This window comes from Vespa mandarinia, chromosome 5 (genome assembly GCF_050613455.1).
Source record: "Vespa mandarinia isolate Hongniang chromosome 5, ASM5061345v1, whole genome shotgun sequence".
NCBI classification, from domain to species: Eukaryota; Metazoa; Arthropoda; class Insecta; order Hymenoptera; family Vespidae; genus Vespa; species Vespa mandarinia.
Window position 1 is genome coordinate 9630001 of NC_140814.1, and position 24495 is coordinate 9654495.

Here is a 24495-nt window from a genome sequence, read left to right on the forward strand (position 1 = left end):
TTGAAACTCGCGATAACCAGTTATGGTTAGATAATGATTTTGCGATACGCAAGCGTCGAATAAGTAGCGAGTTTGGATATTCGAAGAGTTGGTTGGTTGGTTGCACCGGGTGGCACCGATGTTCCTTACCATATTCGGAAGTGATGTCGAAGAGATGGACCGCAAGAGGGAGGACCGGTCCGTATTACCTCCGTCGAAGAGTAGAAGAAGAGAGAAAGGAAGAGAAGGCGAAACCTTTACGAGCATCATCGAACGAACTTTAAACGTCGAGTCTTGAACCTTACCTCTTCGTATATCCTATCTGTATATATATATATATATATATATATATATATATATATATATATATCTTTTTTCAGATACCATCGGTCATCTCAGCTGGTGCATCAGGTTGGTAGAAACTCGCTTTGAACATAGGTGGCAAATACACTTTCTTGCAACTCGGACGAAAGTGAACGCGTCTTTGGATCTTTCCTTGAATATACATACGTACATTCAGGAGAGAAATTTTCATGCGATCGTTTGTTTGTTTTCTTTCTTTCTTTCTTTTCTTTTCGTGTTTTTTCTTTTTTTTTTTTTTTTTTATTTCTCTTAACTCTTCGAGACACACGATTTTAAAGAAAACAAAAATCCGAGTTGCATAGAATTTTTTTTAATATAAAAAAAAAAATATGGAAAAAATAGCATTCATTTCAATTATTTATTATGAAATATTAATTACTATGAGTAATCGCAACTTTTTGGAGATGGATTAAAATATATATATATATATATATATATATATATATATATATATATATATATCATCGTGTATAAAGAGCTAAGCAATAGTTGGAACAGTTTTTAATCCCAAAGAGTTAACAGGCCGAAAGTTTTTTTCTTTTTTCTTTTTCTTTTTTTTTTCTTTTTTTTTTTTTGAAAGATAAAAATCACGGATCAAAGTTACGGTCGATGGATACTCGATTTTCTCGTTCGAAAATTTTCTTAGGTCAACGATTATACGATGTCCGTCAAGCCGAAATAATATTATTGGTAATTTTTGAAGTAAAACTTTTTTTTTTTTTTTTTTTTTTTTATTTTCTTTTCGTCAAACGAATTTAATTGATCCGTACGAAATTGTCTCGTCTCTCGTTGATGCATGTTAATTCATTATCGGATAAATTCTTTCCGCAGTTTAACTTGTGGTATTATTATATTAAGCGCGGGTTATATTTAAAGAGAACATTATCAACTTTGATCACATCGAAAGTACATACCTTTGATGCTATTTTCTGTCATGGCCAGTCACTCAGAGAAAGAGAGAGAGAGAGAGAAAGAGAGGGAGAGAAAGAGAGGGAGAGAAAGAGAGAGAGAGAGAAAGAGAGGGAGAGAAAAAGAGAGGGAGAGAAAGAGAGAGAGAGAGAGAGAGAAAGAGAGAGGGAGAGAGAGAGAGAGAGAAAAGTTTGTTGGAATTTTTCGATCGATTTCTTTTTTCTTTTTGATTTTTTTTTTGTTCTTTTTTTTTTCAGTATCGAGGCAATACCATCTTATTCCGTATTTTTTCAAGATGATAAGAATAATCGAGCGAGAACGAAGAAGATAAATTATTGTAAGGGAAGTTTAAAAAAAAAAAAAGAAGGATTAGCCGAAAGATTAACTGGGTTGATTAAATTAAAATGAAAATTGTTACTCGAGTTCTATTCGAAAAAATGATCAAACTTCGATACTTAACAAAATGTATCGTTATTCTATTACATTCTCTCTGTCTCTCTCTCTCTCTCTCTCTCTCTCTCTCTCTCTCTCTTTCTCTTTCTCTTTCTCTCTTTTCTATTTGTATGTATTACGTACAACTTTAATGACAAAAATTCGATTTTAGCTTTCAAAAGTTATTCCTTGTAATATATACGTTAAATTCGTTGACAAATGATTAAGATCTTTTTTTAATATATATCTATACGTAATATAATTAATGATAGAATTTTAATAATAGAAGAAATTTTCTTAAAAAAAAAAAAAGAGTTTTACTTAGAAACGTAGTTATATTAATTTTTTTATTTTAAAATTGTAAAGAATTTATTAATATATATTCTTTATGAGTTTATTAACGTAAACGTTTTTTACATTAAAGAATTTATTAATGTACATGTTTTTTACATTAAAGAATTTATTAACGTAAACGTTTTACGTTAAAGTGTAACTACATTTCGCTTGTTCTTTAAGTGAAATTTTCAGATAAATTAAAAATATTTTCAGATGTATTTTTAATTCCCCCCTTCGATCTCATCGAGGTCTTTAAATTTTCAAGATAAAAAATTTCTTTAATATGTAATTATTCAAAAAAAACTACTTGAACGTCTTTACGAGTTCATCTTTTTCTAATTAATTTTTTCTTTTCTTTTTTGTTTTTTTTTTTTTTTTTTTTTTTTTTAATCACGAAATCTTAAGGCGAGATTCAGATTTGAAAATTCAGACATGAAATGTATTCGCAAAGATTTGAAAGCGAGACCCGTTTTTCATTTACTCTCGTATTCTTTCAAAAGGGAGTTGAAGTACATGACTTTGGTCTAACCATGTGTTTCTTTTCTTCTCTTTCTTACGCACCTTATATCTTAAAGAAGAAGAATAAGAAGAAGAAGAAGATGATGAAAAAAAAGAAGAAGCATCAGGCACTCACATATGCACGACTATGGTGCGGTACTTTTATCACGTTTGCTGGTTGCACGCGTGTTTGCATGTTTTTGCACTTACCATCTTACAAGTCTTTACATACATATGGTAGCCAAGCTGACGCGGATATATTATCTCTATAGTGGCGTAACGTTCGCGTGAACGCAACGCGCTGATATTCGCGCGTTTTTTTTTTCTTTTTGTACCTTGTCTATTCATCCACTTGAATTTCATTCGTTCACGGATCAAAGGTCAAAAGCTATGAACGTCAACGTTCAACCATGACGATATAAAAATTTCAGATTTTTTTTATTGACGGAGATTTAAAGTATTTCCTTGATCGTTCCTTCTACGGGTCGTTCGAAAAGTCATTTTGTTTTTTTTTTTCTTTCTTTCTTTTTTTTTTTTTTTTTGTGAAAATGAAAGACAATTTTCGTATAATGAATAAATATTTTATTAAATTATATATTGGCCATTTTGGTCTAATATCTTTTGTCATCTTTCTGGTAGTAGCATGATTCCACGCTCATAAAATTTTTGGTCTTTGCTGGCAATAAACTGATCGAGATGGTTTTTGACCTCCTCATTTGAAGTGAAGGTTTTACCGTCTAAAAAATTTTGCTATAACCGGAACAAATAATAATCCGAATGTGCCAGATCTGGAGAATATGGTGGATGTGGCATTGTATCCCATTTAAGCTGTAAAAGCTTTTGGCGAGAGACCAAACTTGTATGAGGTCTCGTATTATCTTGGTGGAACACTACATCCTTTCTGTTGATTAATTCTGGCCATTTCTGTTGAAGTGCATCATTCAGTTTGTCTAGCTGATAACTGTAGACTTCCGAATTAATTATTGTATTATCCGATAAAATCTCAAAAAAAAGAAAACGATTCCTTTAAAATCCCAGCAAACAGACAGCATCACTTTTTTTTGATGGATATTGGCTTTGGAAATGCTTTGAGCCGGTTCATCTTTTTTGCTCCATGATCTCTTGCGTTTGACATTGTTATATATAATTCATTTTTCGTCCCCAATAATGATGCGTTTCAAAAATAGATCATTTTCGTGACGTTTGAGAAGCGAATCACAGACGTCAACGCGACGACACAAATTACTCTCTGTGAGAACATGGGGAACCCATATATCGATCTTCGAGATTAAACCCAGGCCTTTCAAGTGGTCATAAACAGTTGAATTTGATAAATTCAACCTCTCACTGATCTCACGTGTTGTTATTCGCCGGTTTGCATTAACTAATGCCTTTATCGTGTCTTTATCAGCTTCAACCGGGCTTCCAGAACGTGGTGCATCTTCGACATCAAAATTATCGGATGGAAATTTTGCAAACCAGTTCTGATACTGTCAACGCATCTTCTCCATACACGTCGGTTAATTTCTTTCTTGAACAGCATTTTTTTAAGTAAAAAAATAAAATATGACGAAAATGGTGCTTATTGCTCTCTATATTTAAAAGGGCACCAAAGAAAAACTACTGCGTAGAATTACAATTGGACTTTTTCACACACAAACTTTCCTATATCAGTTCTCAAAACATATAATGATTATACGGCTTAAGTGTGAAGTTAAGTGCAAAAAAATACAATTAAATCTTCTGTCGGAAAAAAAAATGAAATTACTTTTCGAACAACCCAATAGGATACATTGAATTCATATGTATTAAGTGGACCGGAAAGTAATGTCACTTTCTTAAATTAAATTCAAACGAATAAATTTTTAATAAGTTTTTATTTTTAATCACAATCAAATATTGACATGCGCAGAAATGACATTACTTTCCGGTCTACCTAATACATTTGATATTCATCGTAATTAATAATATATCTTTTTGAAAAAAATGTTATCATATTGATTATAGAAAAAAAAAAAAAAAAAGAAAGGTAATAAAGTAACCTGACAGGATTAAATCTAGGTCTGGTAATATCTCGATAATTATAACTTCCTTGTGGTCAACTTGCAAATTTGACTTTTTTTTTTCATTGATTTTTCAAAATGAAATCGAGACGTTGTCATAAGTTTAATACTTCGATATCTTTCGTCGATAAAAATCAACGTGATATTTTTATTTGAAAATTTTCAATAAAAAAGTAAATTTTTTTTATTTATCCCTTTCCTTGATAACGTTTATTACATTATATAATTCTATCGATTTAATCGATCCAATTTCCTATATCAATTTATAAAACTTGTTCGAATAATTTTTCAAGATGTAATCGGAACGTGAACTTTTGATATTTCGTTCCTTCCACGATAAAATCGATGTAACTCTTTCGCTGAATTTTCGATTGAAGATTATTAATTATAATTTATATAATTAATTATAATTAATTATAATTTTCATTAAATGTAAAGATTAAATGTAAAGATTAAATGTAAAGATTAAATGTAAAGATCATCTAGATTTATTAAGATATCGATCACTTTCTACATCAATTTTCTAATTGATTCGAATAACATTTCGAGAAGGAATCGATCTATCATAATCATTCGATGAATTTTCATTAAAGATAATGATTTTTATTATATAAAATGATCAGTACAGTTCATTCTTTCTTTCATTAGCTTAAAAAAGTTCGACCTTTCAAAAATGAGATCGAATTTTCGTTATACTTTGATATCTCGATCGTTCGTCGATCAAAATCGATGCGATCTTTTCGTTGTATTTCCTATAAGAAATCAATTTTTTTTTCTTTCTTTCTTTCTTAAGGATTATGATTTCTATTTTCTTTTTTTAATTTTTATTACTTAAAAATATTAAAAATTTTATTACTTAAAAATTGTAAATCAAATCAAAAATTTCAAACGTATAAGTCAAACGTATATGCGATTGATTTTTCGATAAGAAATCGATACGTTGATCTTTTTCGGAGGCAGGACGAGATGTCCATCTTTAATAAGAGAGATCTCGGATTGATAAACAACTGGTCTGATCGATGTCGAGAAGGGATCAGAGATGGTAGAAGGATTTCAACAGAGACAAAAGGAGAAAAAAGAAGAGAAAGAGAAAGAGAGACAGAGAGAGAGAGAGAGGAGAGTGAAAGGAGAAGAAGAAGAAGAAGAAGAAGAAGGAGAAGAATAAGAAGAGAAGGAGCAGGCGTGGGCGCCCAAGGCCTTCTGCTCGCCATTTACGGTCGGTCAAAGCCGGACATCAGGAGGAAAGAAAGGCGAGTGGGAGAAAGAGAGAATGCGAGCGAACGAACAAGAGAAAGAGAAAGAGAGAGAGAGAGATAGACAGAGAGAGAAAGAGAGACAGAGAGAGAGAGAGAGAGAGAGAGAGTCAAGGGGATACAGAGGATATATGTATATCGCCTTTTTGGTCATCTTTGCAAACTGGAAAGACCACTCGAAAGAGCTCGAGCCGAACGATACGACTCTCATCTCTCTTCTCTCTCTCTCTCTCTCTCTCTCTCTCTCTCTCTTTCTCTTTTTCTTTCTCATTCTCTCTCTCTTTTGCTCGTCTGGCCAATAAACGGCTTATGCGTTTCGACGTGTAGTCCTCTTCTTATGCCGACGAAAAGGACGAGTCATATTCGTGTTCTTCCTTCTTCTATATATTCTTCTTCCTCGAACCATCACAATTATCCTCTTATTTTCCTCCTTCTCCCCCTCCACCTCCTCCTCCTCCTCCTCCTCCTCCTCCTTCTTCTTCTTCATCTCCTTCTTTTCTCTTCTACTTCTTCTTCTTCTTCTTCTTCTTCTTCTTTTCTCTTCTACTTCTTCTTCTTCTTCAATTCCATCTTTTCTCTTCTACTTCTTCTTCTTCTTCTTTTTCTTCTTCTCTATCTTTTCTTTTTCTACATTTTCTTTTCCATCTTTTCTTCTTTTTCTTCTTATTTTTCTCCTCCTCCTCCATCTTTTCTTCTTTTTCTTCTTATTTTTCTTCTCCTGCTTCATCTTTTCTTCTCCTTCTTTCTTTTTTTATCTTTTTCTTCTTCTTCTTCTTCCTTTTCCTTTTTCTTCTTTTCCTCCTCTATCTTTTCTTTTTTATCTTTCTCTTCTTTTTCTTCTTCTTCTTCTTCTTCTTCTTCTCCTCCACCTTTTCTTCTTCTTTTTTATTTTTGTATCTTTTTCTTTTTCTTCTTTTTCTTCTTCCTCTTCTTATTCTTCTTCCTCTTCTTCTTTTTTATTTTTTTATCTTTTTCTTTTTCTTCTTTTTCTTCTTCCTCTTCTTATTCTTCTTCCTCTTCTTCTTTTTCTTTTTCTTTTTCTTCTTCGTATACGACGCGTGTTCATGAAACGTGATCCATGATACTCGGTGATCCCTGGCTCGTGTCTTGTACACGCAAGATCTCTTTTGAAAAAAAGACAAAAAAGAAAGAAAGAAAGAAAGAAAGAAAGAAGAAAAAAGAAAAGAAAATCTCTCTGCGTCTCTCTGTGCTTGTATGATCTATATATTCATGTATTTTTTTTTAATGAACTCGCTCTGAATAACAAGTTCTGCCAATGAATGAAGAGTAAAGGAAGCCTCGTGTTTTCTAGGTTGGCGAAATTGACATAGTCATTGATACGTCTTACTTCAAGAAAATAAATTATCTAAGAAGAAGCTAAGTAAAAAGAAGAAGAAGAAGAAAAAATGAAGAAGAAGAAGTAGAAGAAGAAGAAGAAAAAAGAAGAAAAGTCTCTTTACGTTTCTCTGTGCTTGCATGATCTATATATAAGAAGAAGAAAATGAAGAAGAAGAAAATGAAGAAGAAAAGTCTCTTTACGTTTCTCTGTGCTTGCATGATCTATATATAAGAAGAAGAAGATGAAGAAGAAGAAAATGAAGAAGAAAAGTCTCTTTACGTTTCTCTGTGCTTGCATGATCTATATATAAGAAGAAGAAGATGAAGAAGAAGAAAATGAAGAAGAAAAGTCTCTTTACGTTTCTCTGTGCTTGCATGATCTATATATAAGAAGAAGAAGATGAAGAAGAAGAAAATGAAGAGGAAGAAGAAGAAGAAAAAAGTCTTTCCATGTCTCTCTGTGCTTGCATGATCTATATATCTATGCATAGTTGTACTTTTTTAAATGAACTCGCTCTGAATAACAATAATTCTTCCAATGAATGAATAGTAAAGTAAATCTCGCGTTTTTTAGATTGGCTAGATTGACGTAGTCAAAGATAAGTCTTACTTCAAAAAAAAAAAAAGAAAATATCATCTAAAAAGAAGCTAAGTAAAAAGAACAAGAAGAAAAAATGAAGAAGAAGTAGATGAAGGAGAAGAAGAAAAAGGAACAGAAAAAGAAGAAAAAGAAGAAGAAGATAAAGAAGAAGAAAATGAAGAAAAAATGAAGGAGAAAATGAAGAAGAAAATGAAGTCGAAGAAGAAGAAGAAGAAAATGAAGGAGAAGAAGAAAAAGAAAATGAAGGAGAAGGAGAAGAAGAAAATGAAGGAGAAAATGAAGAAGAAAATGAAGGAGAAGAAGAAGAAGAAAAAAGAAAAGAAAGTCTTTCCGCGATTTCTCTGTGCTTGCATGATCTAAATATCCATGCGTAGTTGTACTTTTTTTAAATGAACTCGCTCTGAATAACAAGTTCTTCCAATGAATGAAAAGTAAAGTAAATATCGCATTTTTCAGATTGTCTAGATTGACGTAGTCAAAGGTACGTCTTACTTAAAAAAAAAAAAAGAAAATATCATCTAAAAAGAAATTAAGTAAAAAGAAAAAGAAGAAAAAATGAAGGAGAAGTATATGAAGAAGAAGAAGAAAAAGGAACAGAAAAAGTAGAAGAAGAACCAGAAAAAGAAGAAGAAGAAGAAGAAGAAAATGAAGGAGGAAATGAAGAAGAAAATAAAGGAGAAGAAGAAGAAGAAAAAAGAAAAGAAAGTCTTTCCGCGATTTCTCTGTGCTTGCATGATCTAAATATCCATGCGTAGTTGTACTTTTTTAAAATGAACTCGCTCTGAATAACAAGTTCTTCCAATGAATGAAAAGTAAAGTAAATATCGCATTTTTCAGATTGTCTAGATTGACGTAGTCAAAGGTACGTCTTACTTAAAAAAAAAAAAAAGAAAATATCATCTAAAAAGAAATTAAGTAAAAAGAAAAAGAAGAAAAAATGAAGGAGAAGTATATGAAGAAGAAGAAGAAGAAGAAGAAGAAGATAAAGAAGATGAAGAAACGTGGTTGAGAAGTGGGAGACGAAGAGGTGGGACAAAAAGATAGAGGTAGGGGAGAGTAAAGGTAACTCTCGACTAGGTTTGCCTGCTACGGCAGGAGAGTCGAATGGAAGGGGTAGCTCCTGCGAGTCGCAGGTGAAACGCTCTCTCGGATAGAATCGGCCGCTCAGTTGCGCTCGCGCGATCGCGTACGACGATAATTCAACTGCGCGCGCGCGCGCGTGGCAGAATAACAATACGAAAATACGTCGGGAAAGGCTCGGTCTTTTTTTTTCCTCTCTCTTAACCTTTTCGTTGTGTGTAGTATATATATATATATATATATATATATATATATATATATATATCGTATGTGCGTGTGTCATCAGATCATTGGAAATCCTTTTACTGTCAAAATTCGAAAGGTTGTTGGGTAGTGTTTTTGATCGAAGAATACGCAAGATTCATGGATAAGAGGTACGTGAGAACGTGTCAAAGGTTATCTCTTCCTTTTTACGCATGAAGAATAATTGTAAAGAAAGAGAAAAAAAAAACAAGAATAGTAAAGAAAAGAAAAAGAGAAAGAAAGAATATAGATAATTAATAATAATACGATAGTTAAACGTTGATTTAATTCTATTGAAGAATACTTTTAATGTAAGTTTATCGAGTAAATAAATCTTATAATTCGGAAGATTCTCACAGTATGTATGTATATGTATGTACACACACACACACACACACACACGCGCGCGTGAGGCAAAGATCATCGCGTGCGTGCTCGTTTGCTCGCTTTAACGCGTTTCTGTCTGCGTTCTCCGAGCTACACACAGAGAGAGAGAGAGAGAGAGAGAGAGAGAGAGAGAGAGAGAGAGAGAGAAAGAAAGAGAGAGAGAGAGAGAAAGAGAGAACTCGTTGACCTTCGCGCTCGCAGATTCTCGTAGAGTGTCCGCGTACCGTTCGAGTGAGCCTTGCGAAAGCTTCTTTGGTCTACCTCTTTCACTCACACACTCTCTTTTTCTCTCTCTCTCATTCTCTGTCTCTCTCTCTCTTTCTTTCTGTTCCTTCAGGTATCTCTGGAACTTGGAGGTTTTATCGTTTCGAAGTATCTTTGGTAAGAGGAAACTTGAGCATGGTCAGGGCTGTATGTTTCACTCTCTTTAAGTTGGTATCGTACTTACTAGAAAGATTTATCATCAATATTATTATACCATTTCGATCATAAGGCGATTATGTAATATCCTTTTTCGTCATTCATGACATAAATCTTAAAAGATATGAGACATAAGATATTGGAAAGATAATGTTTAATGTGTTAAACCAAGTTGACGAGTTACGAGAGTTGAGATCATCTTAAATGATCACTTCGTTTCTCAGAAGAGAAGAAAGTCCTCTTGGTTGGATCCTCGCGTGACACGCGAGGAAAGTGATCACTCCTAGATCACTGGTTGATTTATAAGACGATCCGTTATCTAGTTCCTTTCCCATAGTTTAACGACGGTCTATCGTTCATTCGTATTCTATCGTATTAAAAAAAAAAGGATAGAAATAATTTTTCCAACGTATACGTATCCTAGATATCTATGGTACCTAGTATATACTTAAAGTATCTTTCTCTATAAATATATATATATATATATATATATATATTTATATATATACTTTACAATGTAGGTAGTTCTCGAAGAAGAGGACAAAGAGATATCCAAAAGAGGAAGGAAACGTCCTACGCCACTGTTTTCCGGCACCTTTTCGATATCTCTTAGTCCCTACTTACTATTTCGTTGAGTTCACGAACGAAGCCGTAACATCGTCATGCCTAAGTCGAATGAGCTCATGCAAAGCGGATGAAAGAGAGACAGGGGAAAAAAAAAAGACAAGAAAAGGAAAGGAAAGAAAAGGTGGAGGAGAAGAAGGAGGAGGTAAAAGAGGTGGTAGCTTTTTGGAACGACGAAATTGTCCACGAACGGCTACCAGTATACAATCTTTCCTCTCTTCCTCCTTGTTCTCGTCCTACTCCTCCTTCTTCTCCTCCTCTTCTTCCTCTTCTTCTTCGTCTCTGATTCCCCACGAAAAACCGGTCCGACTCGTGATCGCGCGCGAGAGCGCACGCCCGCCAGCTCGTAGATTTTGCCTGGCGAACGCTCGATCGCCATCTTGGATACGATGGGAATGACGTCATTGGTACGGGGCACGGTCGGCCAGCTTCGCAAAACTCGTGAACTGGACTCGACGAGTAAAAGCACGCGCCTGAAAAACGATATCTTTCATTCTTTTTCTTTTCTCTCTTTTTTTAATTACGTTTAAATGCGTTTATAAAGAAAGGATAGACGTGTGTCAAGAAAAATAAAAGGACGGACATTAAAATGATCGAGAAAATTTATACGATGGTAATCATTATCTTTGTCGTTTTTTTTTTTTTTTTTTTTTTTTTCTTTTATATTTTATATTTTTAACATTTCGTTTCCTTTTGTCATTTTATCTTTTCTCTTTTGGACAACGAATGACCGGTTAAAACGCTCGAGATAAGCGTGTAATGTTGATAAACAACGACAACGATTTCACGCTTCTTCGAACCGTAAAAGTGGAATCGTTAGACGCAATGCCGTCCTTCGTCCGGAGATATCTTGAAAAAATTGTGCATAGAACATTGGCGATTACTTTTTCTTTTTCTTCTTCTTTTTTTTTTTTTTTGTTTTGCTTTGTTTTGTTTTATTTTGTTCTATACTTTTACTCGTCATTCTTGTAGTTACAGGACAGTCGTACGTCGCTAACGTGTTATAAAAGATCCCATTTGAAAAATAACAACAGCTTTATCTTTTATTGTTCCAAAAACAATGTTATACTCGAGAATTTTCTTTTCTATCTTTTCTATATTTACTCTCCCTCTCTCTCTCTCTTTCTCTCTCTTTCTCTCTCTCTCTCTCTCTCTCTCTCTCTCTCTTACCCTCTCTATTTCTTATCTTTTATCTCTTTCTCATTTGTACAGGCAAATCGTTTCGAAGAATTTTCTATTCTATCCTTTTTATTTTTCGTTCTCTCTTTCGATCGATAAACGATCGAACGTCGATCAAATTTTTATCCTATCACGGATCATAAACATAAATGGCATTCGTTATTATCATAGTGAATACTTTCTGATAACAACAATGTGTATGTTTGTGTATATGTATTTATGTATATATATATATTTTTTTTTCCTATTTTCTATTGTTTTCTTTTGAGAGAAGATAGAAAAAAGAAAAAAGAAAGAATTTTAACAACGATAGAGAAAATTTTGTCCTTTGGGAGTTTCCCAAGGATGGGGCGTGGGGGTGGGGGGGGGGGGGGCGGAGGGGTAAAACTTGTTAGGATCCATTTCGTAAGTTCATCCTTCCTTTACCTTCTTTTTTCCTTTTTTCCTTTCCTTACTTTTTCTCTCTTTTATTTTCTTTTCTTTTTTTTTTTCTTTTTTTCTTTTTTTTTTTTTCTTCTTACCTCACGAAGACCGTCATTACACGGTGAGGACGTTGTTGCGAAGCAAAATTCTGGTTGTACTACGCAAGAAAAATACTTAATGATATGGTACTGGTACGTTAGTAGAACATCGTACGTACATATCCTAACCAGAAATTATCGTCAAAGCTTTCTTACGTTCCTACTGTATGAATTCTCATAATGAATAGCATTCTCTTACTCTCTAGTAAAGACGAAGGCGTTGACGACGACAATGAAAAGAAAAAGTAGAGATCTCTTTTTCTTTGCTATTTATACGTTTGACCAAAAGATGCTAACTGATGATCATTTCAATTATGAATTATTCAAAAGATTTCTTCTTTCGTTCGTCCTCTTATTTGTTTCATATAGTTTTGTTTCTTTTTCGGTGAAAGTAAAAAAACATCATAATCACTTTCGAATCGAATCATTAATATAATAAGTCTCGATAAGAAAATAATTTTATTCTATTTTCCCGTTAAGTTTGCTAATTATATTTTATTGCTTTTCTTTACATCTTCTTTTTTTTCTCTCTCTCTTTTTTTTTCTTTTTGTTTTTTTTATTGAAATGCGACCAAACGCCCTCATTTCTATGCTTACGCAACTCATTATTATCCTCTTGCTTGTTACTCGATATATACATACATACATATCTGCATACATACAAATGTATATATGTATATGTATATATATATATGTATATATATATATATATATATATATATATATATATATATATATATAAGCTCGAAGTCAATATTTCATTATTTTACGTAAGTAACGCTGTAAGCCAACAGGGAAAGTTTGACGGTTCATTTGCCATTTTAACTATATCCGAACGATGATAATACATTTAAACAAATTTTAAAACGTTCTTACGTTTGCAATTAAACGTTTTATTTTTAAGCAAACACTCAACCAAGAAACTCTCTCCGACATCCCTAAGCACCTCTTGTAGTTTTTATAGGCGCAAGAAAGATAATGAAAGAGAGAGAGAGAGGGAGAGAGAGAGAGAGATGGAGAAAGACAGATAATCAAAAAGAGAAAAACGTTATTACGTTTCGAACGACTTTCTCATTCTTTCTCTGAACCCCACCCCCCACCCGCCCACCTTTTCACAACATCGTTATCTTTAAAATGTTTCTTTAAAATGAATTTCAAAGCGTAAAAACGGTGCAACGCGGATATCGACGCCCCTGACATTTTCGTTTTTACTTCTATTGCTTTAATCTATCTCTCTCTCTCTCTCTCTCTCTCTATTTCTCTCTCTCTCTCTCTCTCTATTTCTCTCTCTCTCTCTCTCGATTTTCGTGTGGCCAGTGGTGCGCGACGAGACGTCGTGACAACGTCAATAGTCACCCACGTTCCTCGCGCACACAAACACACAAACACACACACGCGCACACACACACACACACACACACATATCTTTACATGGACACTCCTAGTAAAGTACTTCAACGCGCGAGCGCAAGGGCACACGCATTTATACGTTGTCAGATTGGAGAGGCTGATCTGAACCTAGATTGTATATGTACCTCTCTCTCTCTCTCTCTCTCTCTCTCTCTCTCTCTGTCTCTTTCGCATACTCTTTTTTCCTTCGTATGCGTGTGTATGCGGGTAGTGAAAGTCGCGAGGCTTTGCGCAATAAGATCGACGTTGTCTCCTTCGAATACTGGTTCGACTTTAAAGGCGCGAACACCGGCTAGCACGACGGACATTCGGTGTATATATTCGTTTATATGTGCGTGTCTGTTGGTGTACGTGTGTGTATATATATGTGTCTGTGCATGTGCGCGCGCGCGCGCGTCTTAGGCGTCGACTAATTCACTTTAGAAATTTTTCGAACACTCTCCTTTCTTCCTTTCTCTCTTTTTTTTTTATCTCTCTCTCTCTCTCTCTCTTTTTTCTTTTATTTATTTATTTATCATCTCTCTCATTTCTTTTCCTTTCTTCGATCTCGATCTCAATTTCTATCGAATTTCTATAAAATTACTTATATCGATAATAAATCTCTTTTTCACATTTCTCTTCTTTTCTTTTTTACTTTTCTTTCCTTGCATCTTATTTCATAATTGTTTTACCAAGAGAAATAACTCGTAATTACTCGTTAATCGTTAAAGTACATATATAAAATAATCGTCAAGTTTCGTTATCCAAGTTATGGTCACGAAAGGATCTATGAATGTGTCGACTTTTTCTTACCGAGAATCGTCCAGTCATCTCTATATTTGATCGATATGTAGATACGCAAATATATGTTACATACCTATGTATATATATATATATATATATATATATATATATATATATATATGTAGATATTGCGTAAGGACCATAAGGAGGTCACGATTGCTGTTCCTTGTACGTTCAAATACTGATCGGTAGTCACGCGTACCATAGTAGGGTACAATTAAACATCGTAAATATGCGACTGCATTTAAGTTACGTAATTAGATGTACCTGTATCATATAATTACTATTAAAAAAGGATTTGATGCGCCTATGTGTATCCTATAGTCCGATACACAAATTCCATTCCTATTTTTTTTTCTTTTTCTTTTTTTTTTTTTTTAGGCTAATTCTAAAATATAAGAGATTTATCGTAGGACACAAATCGTTCCGAATAATTCTATTAAAGAAAAAAAAAAAAGAAGAAGAAAAAAAAGAGGGTCGTCGTTGTTTCGCTAAGAAATAAAAAAAAAAAAAAAAGAAACAGAATAATTTAAAGCCAACCAATAGAGCATCCAATAAATCCATCGAATGTAATAAATCTGTCGGTTGACATACGTAACTCAATGGGTTCGTGATGAGGCATAGTTTCGATTCCTTTGGAAAAAGAAAAATACAGAAAAAGAAAAAGAAAAAGAAAAAAAAAAAAGAAAAACGTTTTATAATAGTTGGAAGAAGACGATAAGTCATTCCCCGTCACGCATATGTGTCCGGGAATAGTTTAAGAAATTTATTTTCTTCTCGTTGCGAGAAAAGATTCCAACGTATGAAACAAAGTGAGACGTGCTTGGAACACATGATCGATTCTGAAAATTCGAGAGGTGTCTCTCACCCTTTTTCTCTCTCTCTCTCTCTCTCTCTCTCTCTCTTTCTCCCTTTATCATTCTTTCTTTCTTACTTTTTTTATTTCTTTCTTTATGCATCGCTTTTTTCATCTTTTAAAATTCCTCAAAGATAGGTACGTGATTATTTACATATATTTGATGATTTCCTTTTTTAACGAATAAGAGAGAAAGAAAAAGAACGTACTCTACGTTTGTTCCCGTAATTTAACGTTCGCCTAACGTTTCCTTTTTCAAACAGAGGAACGATTTCTCGTCGTTTCCTGGCTCGGTGGCTCGTCATCCATATCGTGCCGTTGTTGTTTCTGAGAGAAAGAGAAAGATAGAGAGAGAGAAAAAGAGAGAAAGAGAAAAAGAGAGAGAGAGAGAGCAATGAACGAGGAGGACTATTCGAAGGAGTGGGTCGTTGTTGGTGCATCGACGTCCCTAGCGTGTACGCTTTGCGATCTTTCTTACATATCTCGATGCCATCTTAGTTGCTTTCGCGTATGAAGAAAGAAAGAAAGAAAGAGAGAGAGAGAGAGAAAGAGAGAAAGAGAGAGAAAGAGATCTCAGAGATCGCTTAAGCCATTAAATCGAGAAGTACTTGCACGTAGACAACACTTAGGAGGAGTATACACGTGTTCAACGGTGATGGCTTTGACAATATATTCGTGGAGGCGTGATCTGTAGGACAATCACGATCCATGCTTTCGCAGTACGAAAGGAATGCAACGTGATCATGATGCGCTTCGGTGTACCGACAAAAAGAGATAGAGATAGACAGACAGATAAAATAAATAGATAGATAGATAGAGAAAGAGAGAGAGAGAGAGAGAGAGAGAGAGAGAGAGAGAATGACGTAGGCCAAGCGAGACAGAGGAGTCGGTCGAGGTCTTAAGAAGATTCTTTATAAGTGTGTAAACGTATGTCATATATATTTGTATGTGGACAGGAAATGAGGAAGGTCGATGTCACATCAGGAATTGTTTTCAATCATAAAATCATTTATCGACAGAATTTCAGATAAATTCTTTGGCTCGTGCACGTCAACGTTTTATCTACCTTTAATAGCTCCCTCTCTCGTGAAAGGGATCGATCCGTGAATGATCGGGGTATAATTAATGAGATACGATGAGAAATATTACGGCAGCGTTTCTTTTTTCACAAGGACAAAAATATTGATCGATATAACAATGACCTACGTCTAGGAATGGCTATGTCTTCGTGCTACCATAGAAAAGATTTCTATAGAACCTTTTAACCGTCAGCTTCTCTTGCCTTTTCTGTTCAGGTCACTGCGCCATGTGGCTGCCTTAGCGTGGTGAGACCGAGAAAAGGAGACGAGGAAAACGTATAGGAGTTAGCCTGGGAAGGACAGCTCTAACAGTCACGGTAAAGTATCGTTACTCCTACGTACTGGAGGACATCAAGATCATCGTGTGTTTTAGTTACTCCTTGTCTGATAAAAAAAGTTCTGGTTTTATATGCGTTTACGTTTTCTCAGTTAGAACTGATCGGTCGAGTAAACTCGAAGTATTTTGGAGTCTGTTTAGAGTTCTCCCTTCGATCTACACTACAAGAGTATATTAACCGGCGTCTAACGGTGCAACTAGCCGAGCGCATGGAACCGTGCATGAAATAGAGAGAAAGAAAGAGGGAGAGAAAGAAAGAAAGAATGAAAGAAAGAATGAGTGAGAGAGAGAGAGAGACTGACTTTATTCTTCCGTCGAGGATCGCGTGGCTGCATCGCCGTATTATATAAAAAAAAAAAAAAAAAAAAAAAAAAGAAAAAAAAGAAAAGAAGAAAAAAGAAGAAAAAAGAAACACGTGGTGGGAGACAGGAAGCTGCACCGTGCACTTCTCTACCTACCTAAACATTCCTGCAATTTCTAGGGAACGCAATAATTCCACCGTTGCGATTGCTTGGATGATCTCATCGTTTTCGCTTTCGAACGTTCGTACGTTCGTTCATTCGTTCGTTCGTTCGTTTGTTCTTTCGTTCGTTCGTTCATTCGTTATTGCCGAGGAAAATGAATAAAAAAAAAACGATGAAGCAACACCATTATTATTATTATTGTTATTATTATTATTATTATTATTATTATTATTATTATTATTATTATTATTATTATTATTATTATTATTATTATTTCTATCCACGCAGATGCTGTCGAGGTATACAGCTCTGCTGTTCTGGCTGGCAGTGCCATCGATTGTCCTGGCACAGAGTAATTATGCGTCACAGGGCAATAGCATCGAGTATCAGCCTGGACTACCACCGAGCACTGTTCTCGATGGCAAGGTTACCAAGTTGGACGATATATCTCCTATAATATTTCTCAATCGAACAAAGGCATATTTGAATTGCGGTCAGGGTAGTATGGATGTTGAGTTAAAGTTCGAGGAACCTTTTTACGGCGTCGCTTATGCGGATTTCGATCGAAACAGTGCTTGCATGGTGAAAGGTCGCGGACTGACAAATGCTAAATTGGAATTACCACTGAAAGGTAAATACCTTTGATCGTACCAGTCTCTTGGGGAATGTACGATCGAACAAAGATATGTTTATTTCTCAGGATGTGGTACCAGACAAGATCCGCAACGTGTATTCACCAACAATATAGTCGTACGCTTTCATCCTGGCCTCGAGATGGATGGTGATGAAGTTATCACTATAATTTGTAGATATCCTCCACCGATAGCACCGGCACCACCGGCTCCACCTGCTAGCATGTGAGTAGATTTCATTCATATAACAATTACGGTCTTTCGTATCGCTCATCTAAATTCTTAACAATTACTTAGCAGAATGGGTACCATAGCGCCAGCAGCCGTGGCAGAACCACCATTGAAAGGTTTTCAAATCCTTTTAATCATCTGCGCTATTTTATTCTTATCATTGCTACTGCTTGGCCTTGGATGCTCGTACATGTGCCTAAAACGTAGGAATGTACGAGTGGTTCATCGTCATCCATTTGGTAGTGGTACAGGTTCCGAGATAACAAAATTATCTGGTTCTTCTCTAAGCAACATAACCATGTTTGAGGGCCTTAAAATCCCACGCGCGCACGCTCTTCTTCACACGACCGCTGCCTTCACATCTGGCAGCGAAGCAAATTTGGTCATCGACCATTCCGATACGTTACCAAGCGATTATCCGAGTGAAAGTCATTCCGAGGTAAATTTCATGAATTTATTATTAATCTGATCCTTGATTAATTTTATAGAACAGGTCAACATTTTTTACGTAGCTTTATTATGTTCATCAGGTGGACGAGGAACGTTCGCTTCCAGTTTCCTCGGCTGGTTCCTACGACAACAAAGCATTCGTGCATCATCACGAGACTCAACGACAAGTGGAAGTACGTACGGCCAGTTCGTTGTATTCCGAAACAGTAGCTGCCGAAGTAGGAGCATCGTCGATGATGGCTGCTAACGCATCGCGCGTTGCCGTTCCTCGTCATCCGATAGCTGTCCCGATTGAGCCGAAATTCGACGTTCAAATGCGAGTAAAAAGAGCACCACCACCTCCACCTAGTCCTTTACCATCAGAATCCGATGTGGCCAGTATTGCTCTTGAGAGAAATCTAACGACTATCTTGGAAAGAGAAGAATCTATCATGAGTCGAACGTTGGAGAGTCCACCACCAAGAATGACCACTTTCTCTTACGTACCGGAACTGCACGGGCCACCAGGAGCTACCTCGTCGACGTCTACCGTGTCTCGACAACAAACACCTCCGGTTTATTCTAGAATCTTAAGAAAGCAAGCGGAAAGAGAGACGACTACCAGCACAACGTTGATGCAAGAAAGAATTCCATCGCCACCACCTGCCGAACAATTGCCTATTCTACATCACGAGATTCGTCGTCCACGATCTCTGACTTCTCTTAACACCGAGTTAACGGAAACTCGTTCTTTAACCGAAGTAATGGATCAGTCTCACGCAAAGTATAGAGTAGCAAGTATTCTTGCACCTACACCACCACCACCTCCACCGATTGTACCCACAACAACGACGACTCACACAGCGATTCAACATCGTGAACAACGTCTCCATCGTGAGGAGATGACGGAACCTCTTGTAGAACCCCAAGTGGTAACACCAAGACGTCCAGAAATAACGACTCACGAAGTAGACGATGTTTACTTACGTACCGTTACCGAGAAGAAAACGATCGAAGACGTAGAACGTCATCGTCGACAAGTCACTGAGTACCGTGCTCGACCGCAGCAACAAGTCGATCCTAAATGGGACGTTACAATCAGAAACTATCCAACGGAAGACCTCCCACCGCCCCCACCAGAATGGGAAAGCTTCTCCGACGTTAGTTCCACGTCGAATTTAACGATCACGAACGAACCCACGGTTCATCCGAACGACATTGCTAACGATGAAGAACCGGACGTCAGTATAGAACCAACCTATACGGCTCGAGCAGAGATACCCTGCAGGCCATCACATTCGGCTCATCGTCGACCACTTGACAGCGAGCCGGACGGACCGATAGACTGGTTCGCCAGACTCTCGAAGGTCCTTGAGCCACGGTATGCGTCGGAATTGACGGAAGAAGAGCGAGCTAAATGGCGCGAGATTATCACGACTGAGAGTACTCTGAGAACCCTTCTAACAGAAGCAGTAGTTAGAGAAGATTACGAACTGATACGAAAGGATGCGAGGTATACGAATCTCTTCCCACCGGCAAAGTGGGATGTGATCATTCGCATTCTTGGACCGCCTTTGGCACAGGCTGGTTCTACCTCATCCTCTGGCATGCACGGCAAGAATCACGGTCAAAGATACAAGAGATCTAAATCTTCCGAGTGGGATACCAGATCTCGAAGATCCTCTTTGCCGACTTTATACGAATACGAGAGCGATGGTGGTAGCTCGCATCGTAGTTTGGACAATCAGAGCCATCGTTTACAGACATCGCAATCAGCGGCTACAATGGTAACCGGCTCGAACGTAGGACGTCTTCGTCGATTGGGTAGTTCCAGTCACAGAGGCGTCGGTGGTGGTGGTGGTGGTAGCGAAGCCGATTTGAGGTCAATGTCCGAGATGACGGTGAGGGACTTCGCTAGAGTGGACAGGGACGATCTGACGAGTTTGAGCTCCTTTGAAGGTGCAGATTCATTGGTCAGATCACTCAGTCAACCGAGTTTGGCTAGATCCGGCTCGGAATTCACTGAACATTGGGGTATGCCATCCGCCATCTTAGATCTTCCACCTTGGGCTACCGAAGGAGAGGAAGGTGCGAGTTCCGTAGAGACAACTCCAAGAGTTATTAGAAGAGGCGATCGAATCGATGTTCTCGCATCGTTCGATGAACGTAGAAGAAATGGCATACATGGCTCTAATGCAGCAAGATCATCAAGTCGATTCATCGAAAGGGAAATAAGCAGCGTTCGTATGACCGAGAGTCAGAGAGCTTCAAATTGGTTTCACGACGACTCCGAGCCCGAGATGCAGATATGAGTTTGAGGATATTTCATTCTTCGAGAATTGAAATCTCGATTGTTCGTTTTGATTGTTCCGTGACTCGGTCATGTACTCGCTCAGAATATATAAGCTTGACGAACCGGTCTCTCTATGATCGTCAACGAGATATCACGACGATCACAATATCAGCCGTCTTTCGACTGTGCCGTTTCTTTGCATTTACTTTTCCAATCTCCTTTTTTTCGATTTTTTTTTTTTTTTTTTTTGCACTTCTTCCTCGTTTACTCCGTCTTTTCCATTCTTTTTCAGGATCCTTTCTCTTTTTCTATATTAATTCACTTATCTCTTTCTCTTGTCACCGATATTCCTACCTAAATGTCATGTAACTTTGAATGGTTATAAAGCCAGAGAGAGAGAGAGAGAGAGAGAGAGAGAGAGAGAGAGTTAGCTAGACTTGCGAGGGGAATGGATATACTCGAATTATCAGCCATCCACTTGCGATTTCTCTCACTGCCCCTTCGTTGCCTCGCACTCGAGGATCGCCCTTTTGCCTCCTCGTGGAGCTTCCAAAGGAATCTCCTTCTAATTTCGAATTTCTAATTTACAGTCTCATCTCTGTTAATGCCGTGAACCGCGATGACGTTGGAAACGACTGTCGTTCTCTTCACTCACCACTCGAAACTTCTCTCTTCGCATAAGGGTCGACTGTTATATAGGTAAATAGATAGTATAGGATTTTACATGGCAACCATTGTATACCATGTCGACCGTAACTAACGAGTGTGACTGCAGAGTACGGCAAAATGTCATCGAATTCATTTCTTTGTGATACAATGAAAAATCAAACGATGATAATATTCATACGGCCTTTTCTTTTATCTTACAGATAGGAAGAGAGAGAGAGAAAGAGAAAGAAAGAGAGAGAAATAGAGCGCCTAACGTTGAAAATTAACAAAGTAAAATCGATACTAACGAAATCGATACTAATTATCAAAGAAATTCACTTTTTACGATTAAACGAACGGAACAATTCGTCTTCTTTAAATTCCTCGATAATAATCGACGGATCTGATACGCGAAATTTGCACATCTACGGTAATACATAAAATCTTAGTTTCGTCATATCCTACGGATATTTATAATTATTATTATAAACACTGTTTCTTTTCATTTATGGATATTCATATTTGGAAACAATGGATATCCTTCTTCGTGCTTTCATGGAGGATGGTTTTTAAAATCATGAAACGCATTACGTGTTCCGTATGAATCTTATCGAAATATTCTCTCCCTTTATATATTATATATATATATATATACACATATATGTTTATATATATATATATATACTTATTCTTGTTGGTGTAAGTCTATCCCCGCGGCAGAGAATACTCCAGGACAGTTTCGCAGACACTTTGAAACACACCGTTGCATTATCCCAATGCCAGTCAAACTTTTCTCCTTCTACCACAAAATTCTTTTAAGCGTTCTATCAAACAAGAGAGGTCTCGAAGAGATTGCGTCAGGAGCACAAAGTGGATGCTGCAAAAGATCTTTTCTCTCTCCCCCCCCTTTCTCTCTCTCTTTATGAAGGAGGATAAAAAAAAAAAAACACTTAACAAATTTCAAAATATTTCATTATAAACTGTAAATATATGCTACTGTAAAACTTTCCTTGTACAGCGACAACTTCAGTAACATTAGAACATTTTTAAACAGAGAGGAAGAGAGAGAGAGAGAGAGAGAGAGAGAATGAAAATGAGAGAGAGAGAGAGACAGGAAGTAGGATTTTATAACGTAGAACATAAGTGAGAAAATAGAGATCGCAATTGTGGGCCTCACAAAGCTATTGCCTCTTAATTCTAGATAATTTGATATCGCCGTGCTATGTGTGCTGGCTTTTGTTTATCTTTTTCTTTTATACATATATATAAATATATATATTTTCTTTTTTTTAACATGACATAATGACTAGTGAACTTAAGTAATGAGTTAACGAATTGATGGTACAGCCTGTGAGGCCCGCGGCAAAGAAGTTGTCCACTTATGACATAGAAAATCCTTGAACGCATACCGGTCTGACACCAACGATATGGCTGCGATAATAATCTACTTAAGTAGGTAATGAAACATACGGTGCTGGGTCATACGCTTCGTAACGATAGCTAGGTTTTTTCTACCCCACCCTCCCCTCCCTTTTACTTTTTTTTTGTTTTTTATTTTTTTTTTCTAATAAACCCTAACTTAACTATTCCTCTCATTCCCCTGACCTCCACCTTTTGAAAAATTAATTAGCTCATTTCGTAGATCGTTTTTACGACGATATACGATATTTGCCCGTAGTTAGGCTTCATTGAAGATATAAAAGTATTTCATTATACGTAAGTACGTATCTTTTAATTTACATTTTACGCAAACGTTTTATTTCGACTCACATAAGATAATAATTGCTCTATTTAAATGGAGATTAACTTTAACCCCTTGTGTGGCCCTTAACAAGAGACCATTACAATTGATAATGCAAAAGGTTGGCGACTTTTCTTTTCACCCAGAGAAATCTTTAAAGAGATAAAAAAGAGAGAGAGAAAGAAAGTTAGAGAAAGAGAGAGAAAAGATATATAAAAAGCTTTGTCGTCGATAAAGTTATTGATGGGCCAAATTTCATGATTATTCCTTGTTCTTTATCGAAATCGTTCTTTTAAGGAAAATTTTTGCGAATAAGAAGCTGCTCTCTTGCCGAAAATTTTGGTGGAGTGAAACAGGTGCTACCGCGATGTAAATATCGAAATGAGGAACGAATCGATCGATGGGAATCGATCGATCGATTGATCGTGAGTGAGTGAGTGAATAGAAAGTATAGAAAGAAAGAAAGAAAAAAGGTAGAAGAAAAAGAGAGAAAGAGAGTATAAAAATATGCGTCTCGTCGTCCCTTTTCAAGCAATAATTAATAGACGATTATATATTTTTTAAATAACAATAAGAATTTCTGGATACTATCGTGTCAATGTCAATGTATTTACTTAAATTAATTAAGAGCGAGGCGAGATCACTTTCGTTGTTTTCCGTTCGTCGTCGTTCGCATGGATCTTCTCCTTTTAAGAAAACTACTCGCTCGATGTATCGACATTTTTATTGCCGAATAAACTTTAACGATGCTTTTACTATCCTACGTCTTTATTACTCGCTCATTATCTCCACAGGATTCATCCGTATCAAGGCTTTACCGTCGAATATCGAAACAAAATAATCAATTTCGAAGGATCAAACTCGATTTAATTTGATAGATAGTTATCCGTAAATAGGACATGCGTGTGTATGTGTGTGTATATAGAATATATACACATACATGCCCTACATATACACGTACATATATATATATATATATACACGTTATATATAATAAATATATAAATATATATTTATTATATATATACTATAATATATAATATATGTAAATATATATATATATATATATACGTTCGTTTTAAATAATGGACATCATAAATTGAATTCGTAGAATATAATACTTAGCGTTCAATAATACCAATTTATTCAAAAGGCTGTTCATTGAATAGAAAATGTTCATTGTATCATCAGACATTCTATATCAATTATGAGTTTGTTGTTTTCAACGACGCGTTGCAGGTTTCATGGCATGAATATTAAGAAGCCGGAAGAATCGTTCCCTCGTTGTGTTCTACTCCCAAGAGAAAGAGAGAGAGAGAGAGAGAGAGAGAGAGAGAGAGAGAGAGAGAGAGAGAGGCAGGCAGAG

General features: G+C 36.1%; 2 protein-coding genes across 9 annotated transcripts; one reads left to right on the top strand and one right to left on the bottom strand.

The window, feature by feature from the left end:
- Positions 1-3267: 3267 nt before the first annotated feature.
- Positions 3268-14446, bottom strand: LOC146873025 (histone-lysine N-methyltransferase SETMAR-like). The gene is made up of 3 exons (XM_085657145.1): positions 14429-14446; positions 3764-4007; positions 3268-3485 (listed from the first exon to the last, which is right to left on the bottom strand). The coding sequence occupies exons 1-3, from the start codon at positions 14444-14446 to the stop codon at positions 3268-3270; spliced, it is 480 nt and encodes a 159-aa protein (XP_085513271.1).
- On the top strand, positions 8887-24051 carry pot (zona pellucida domain protein papillote). Of its 8 annotated transcripts, none has more exons than XM_085656981.1 (6): positions 8887-8905; positions 16571-16671; positions 17444-17786; positions 17856-18012; positions 18085-18457; positions 18531-24050. In XM_085656981.1, exons 3-6 carry the CDS (start codon positions 17444-17446, stop codon positions 20757-20759), a joined length of 3102 nt encoding a protein of 1033 aa, XP_085513107.1. In that variant the 5' UTR covers positions 8887-8905; positions 16571-16671; the 3' UTR covers positions 20760-24050. The 8 variants fall into 8 exon arrangements, with proteins under 8 accessions (XP_085513107.1, XP_035737559.1, XP_035737557.1 ...); XM_035881666.2 differs by lacking the exon at positions 8887-8905 and adding an exon at positions 8920-9226 and having other exon boundaries at positions 18549-24051; XM_035881664.2 differs by lacking the exon at positions 8887-8905 and adding an exon at positions 8920-9226.
- The last annotated feature ends 444 nt before the right edge of the window (positions 24052-24495 follow it).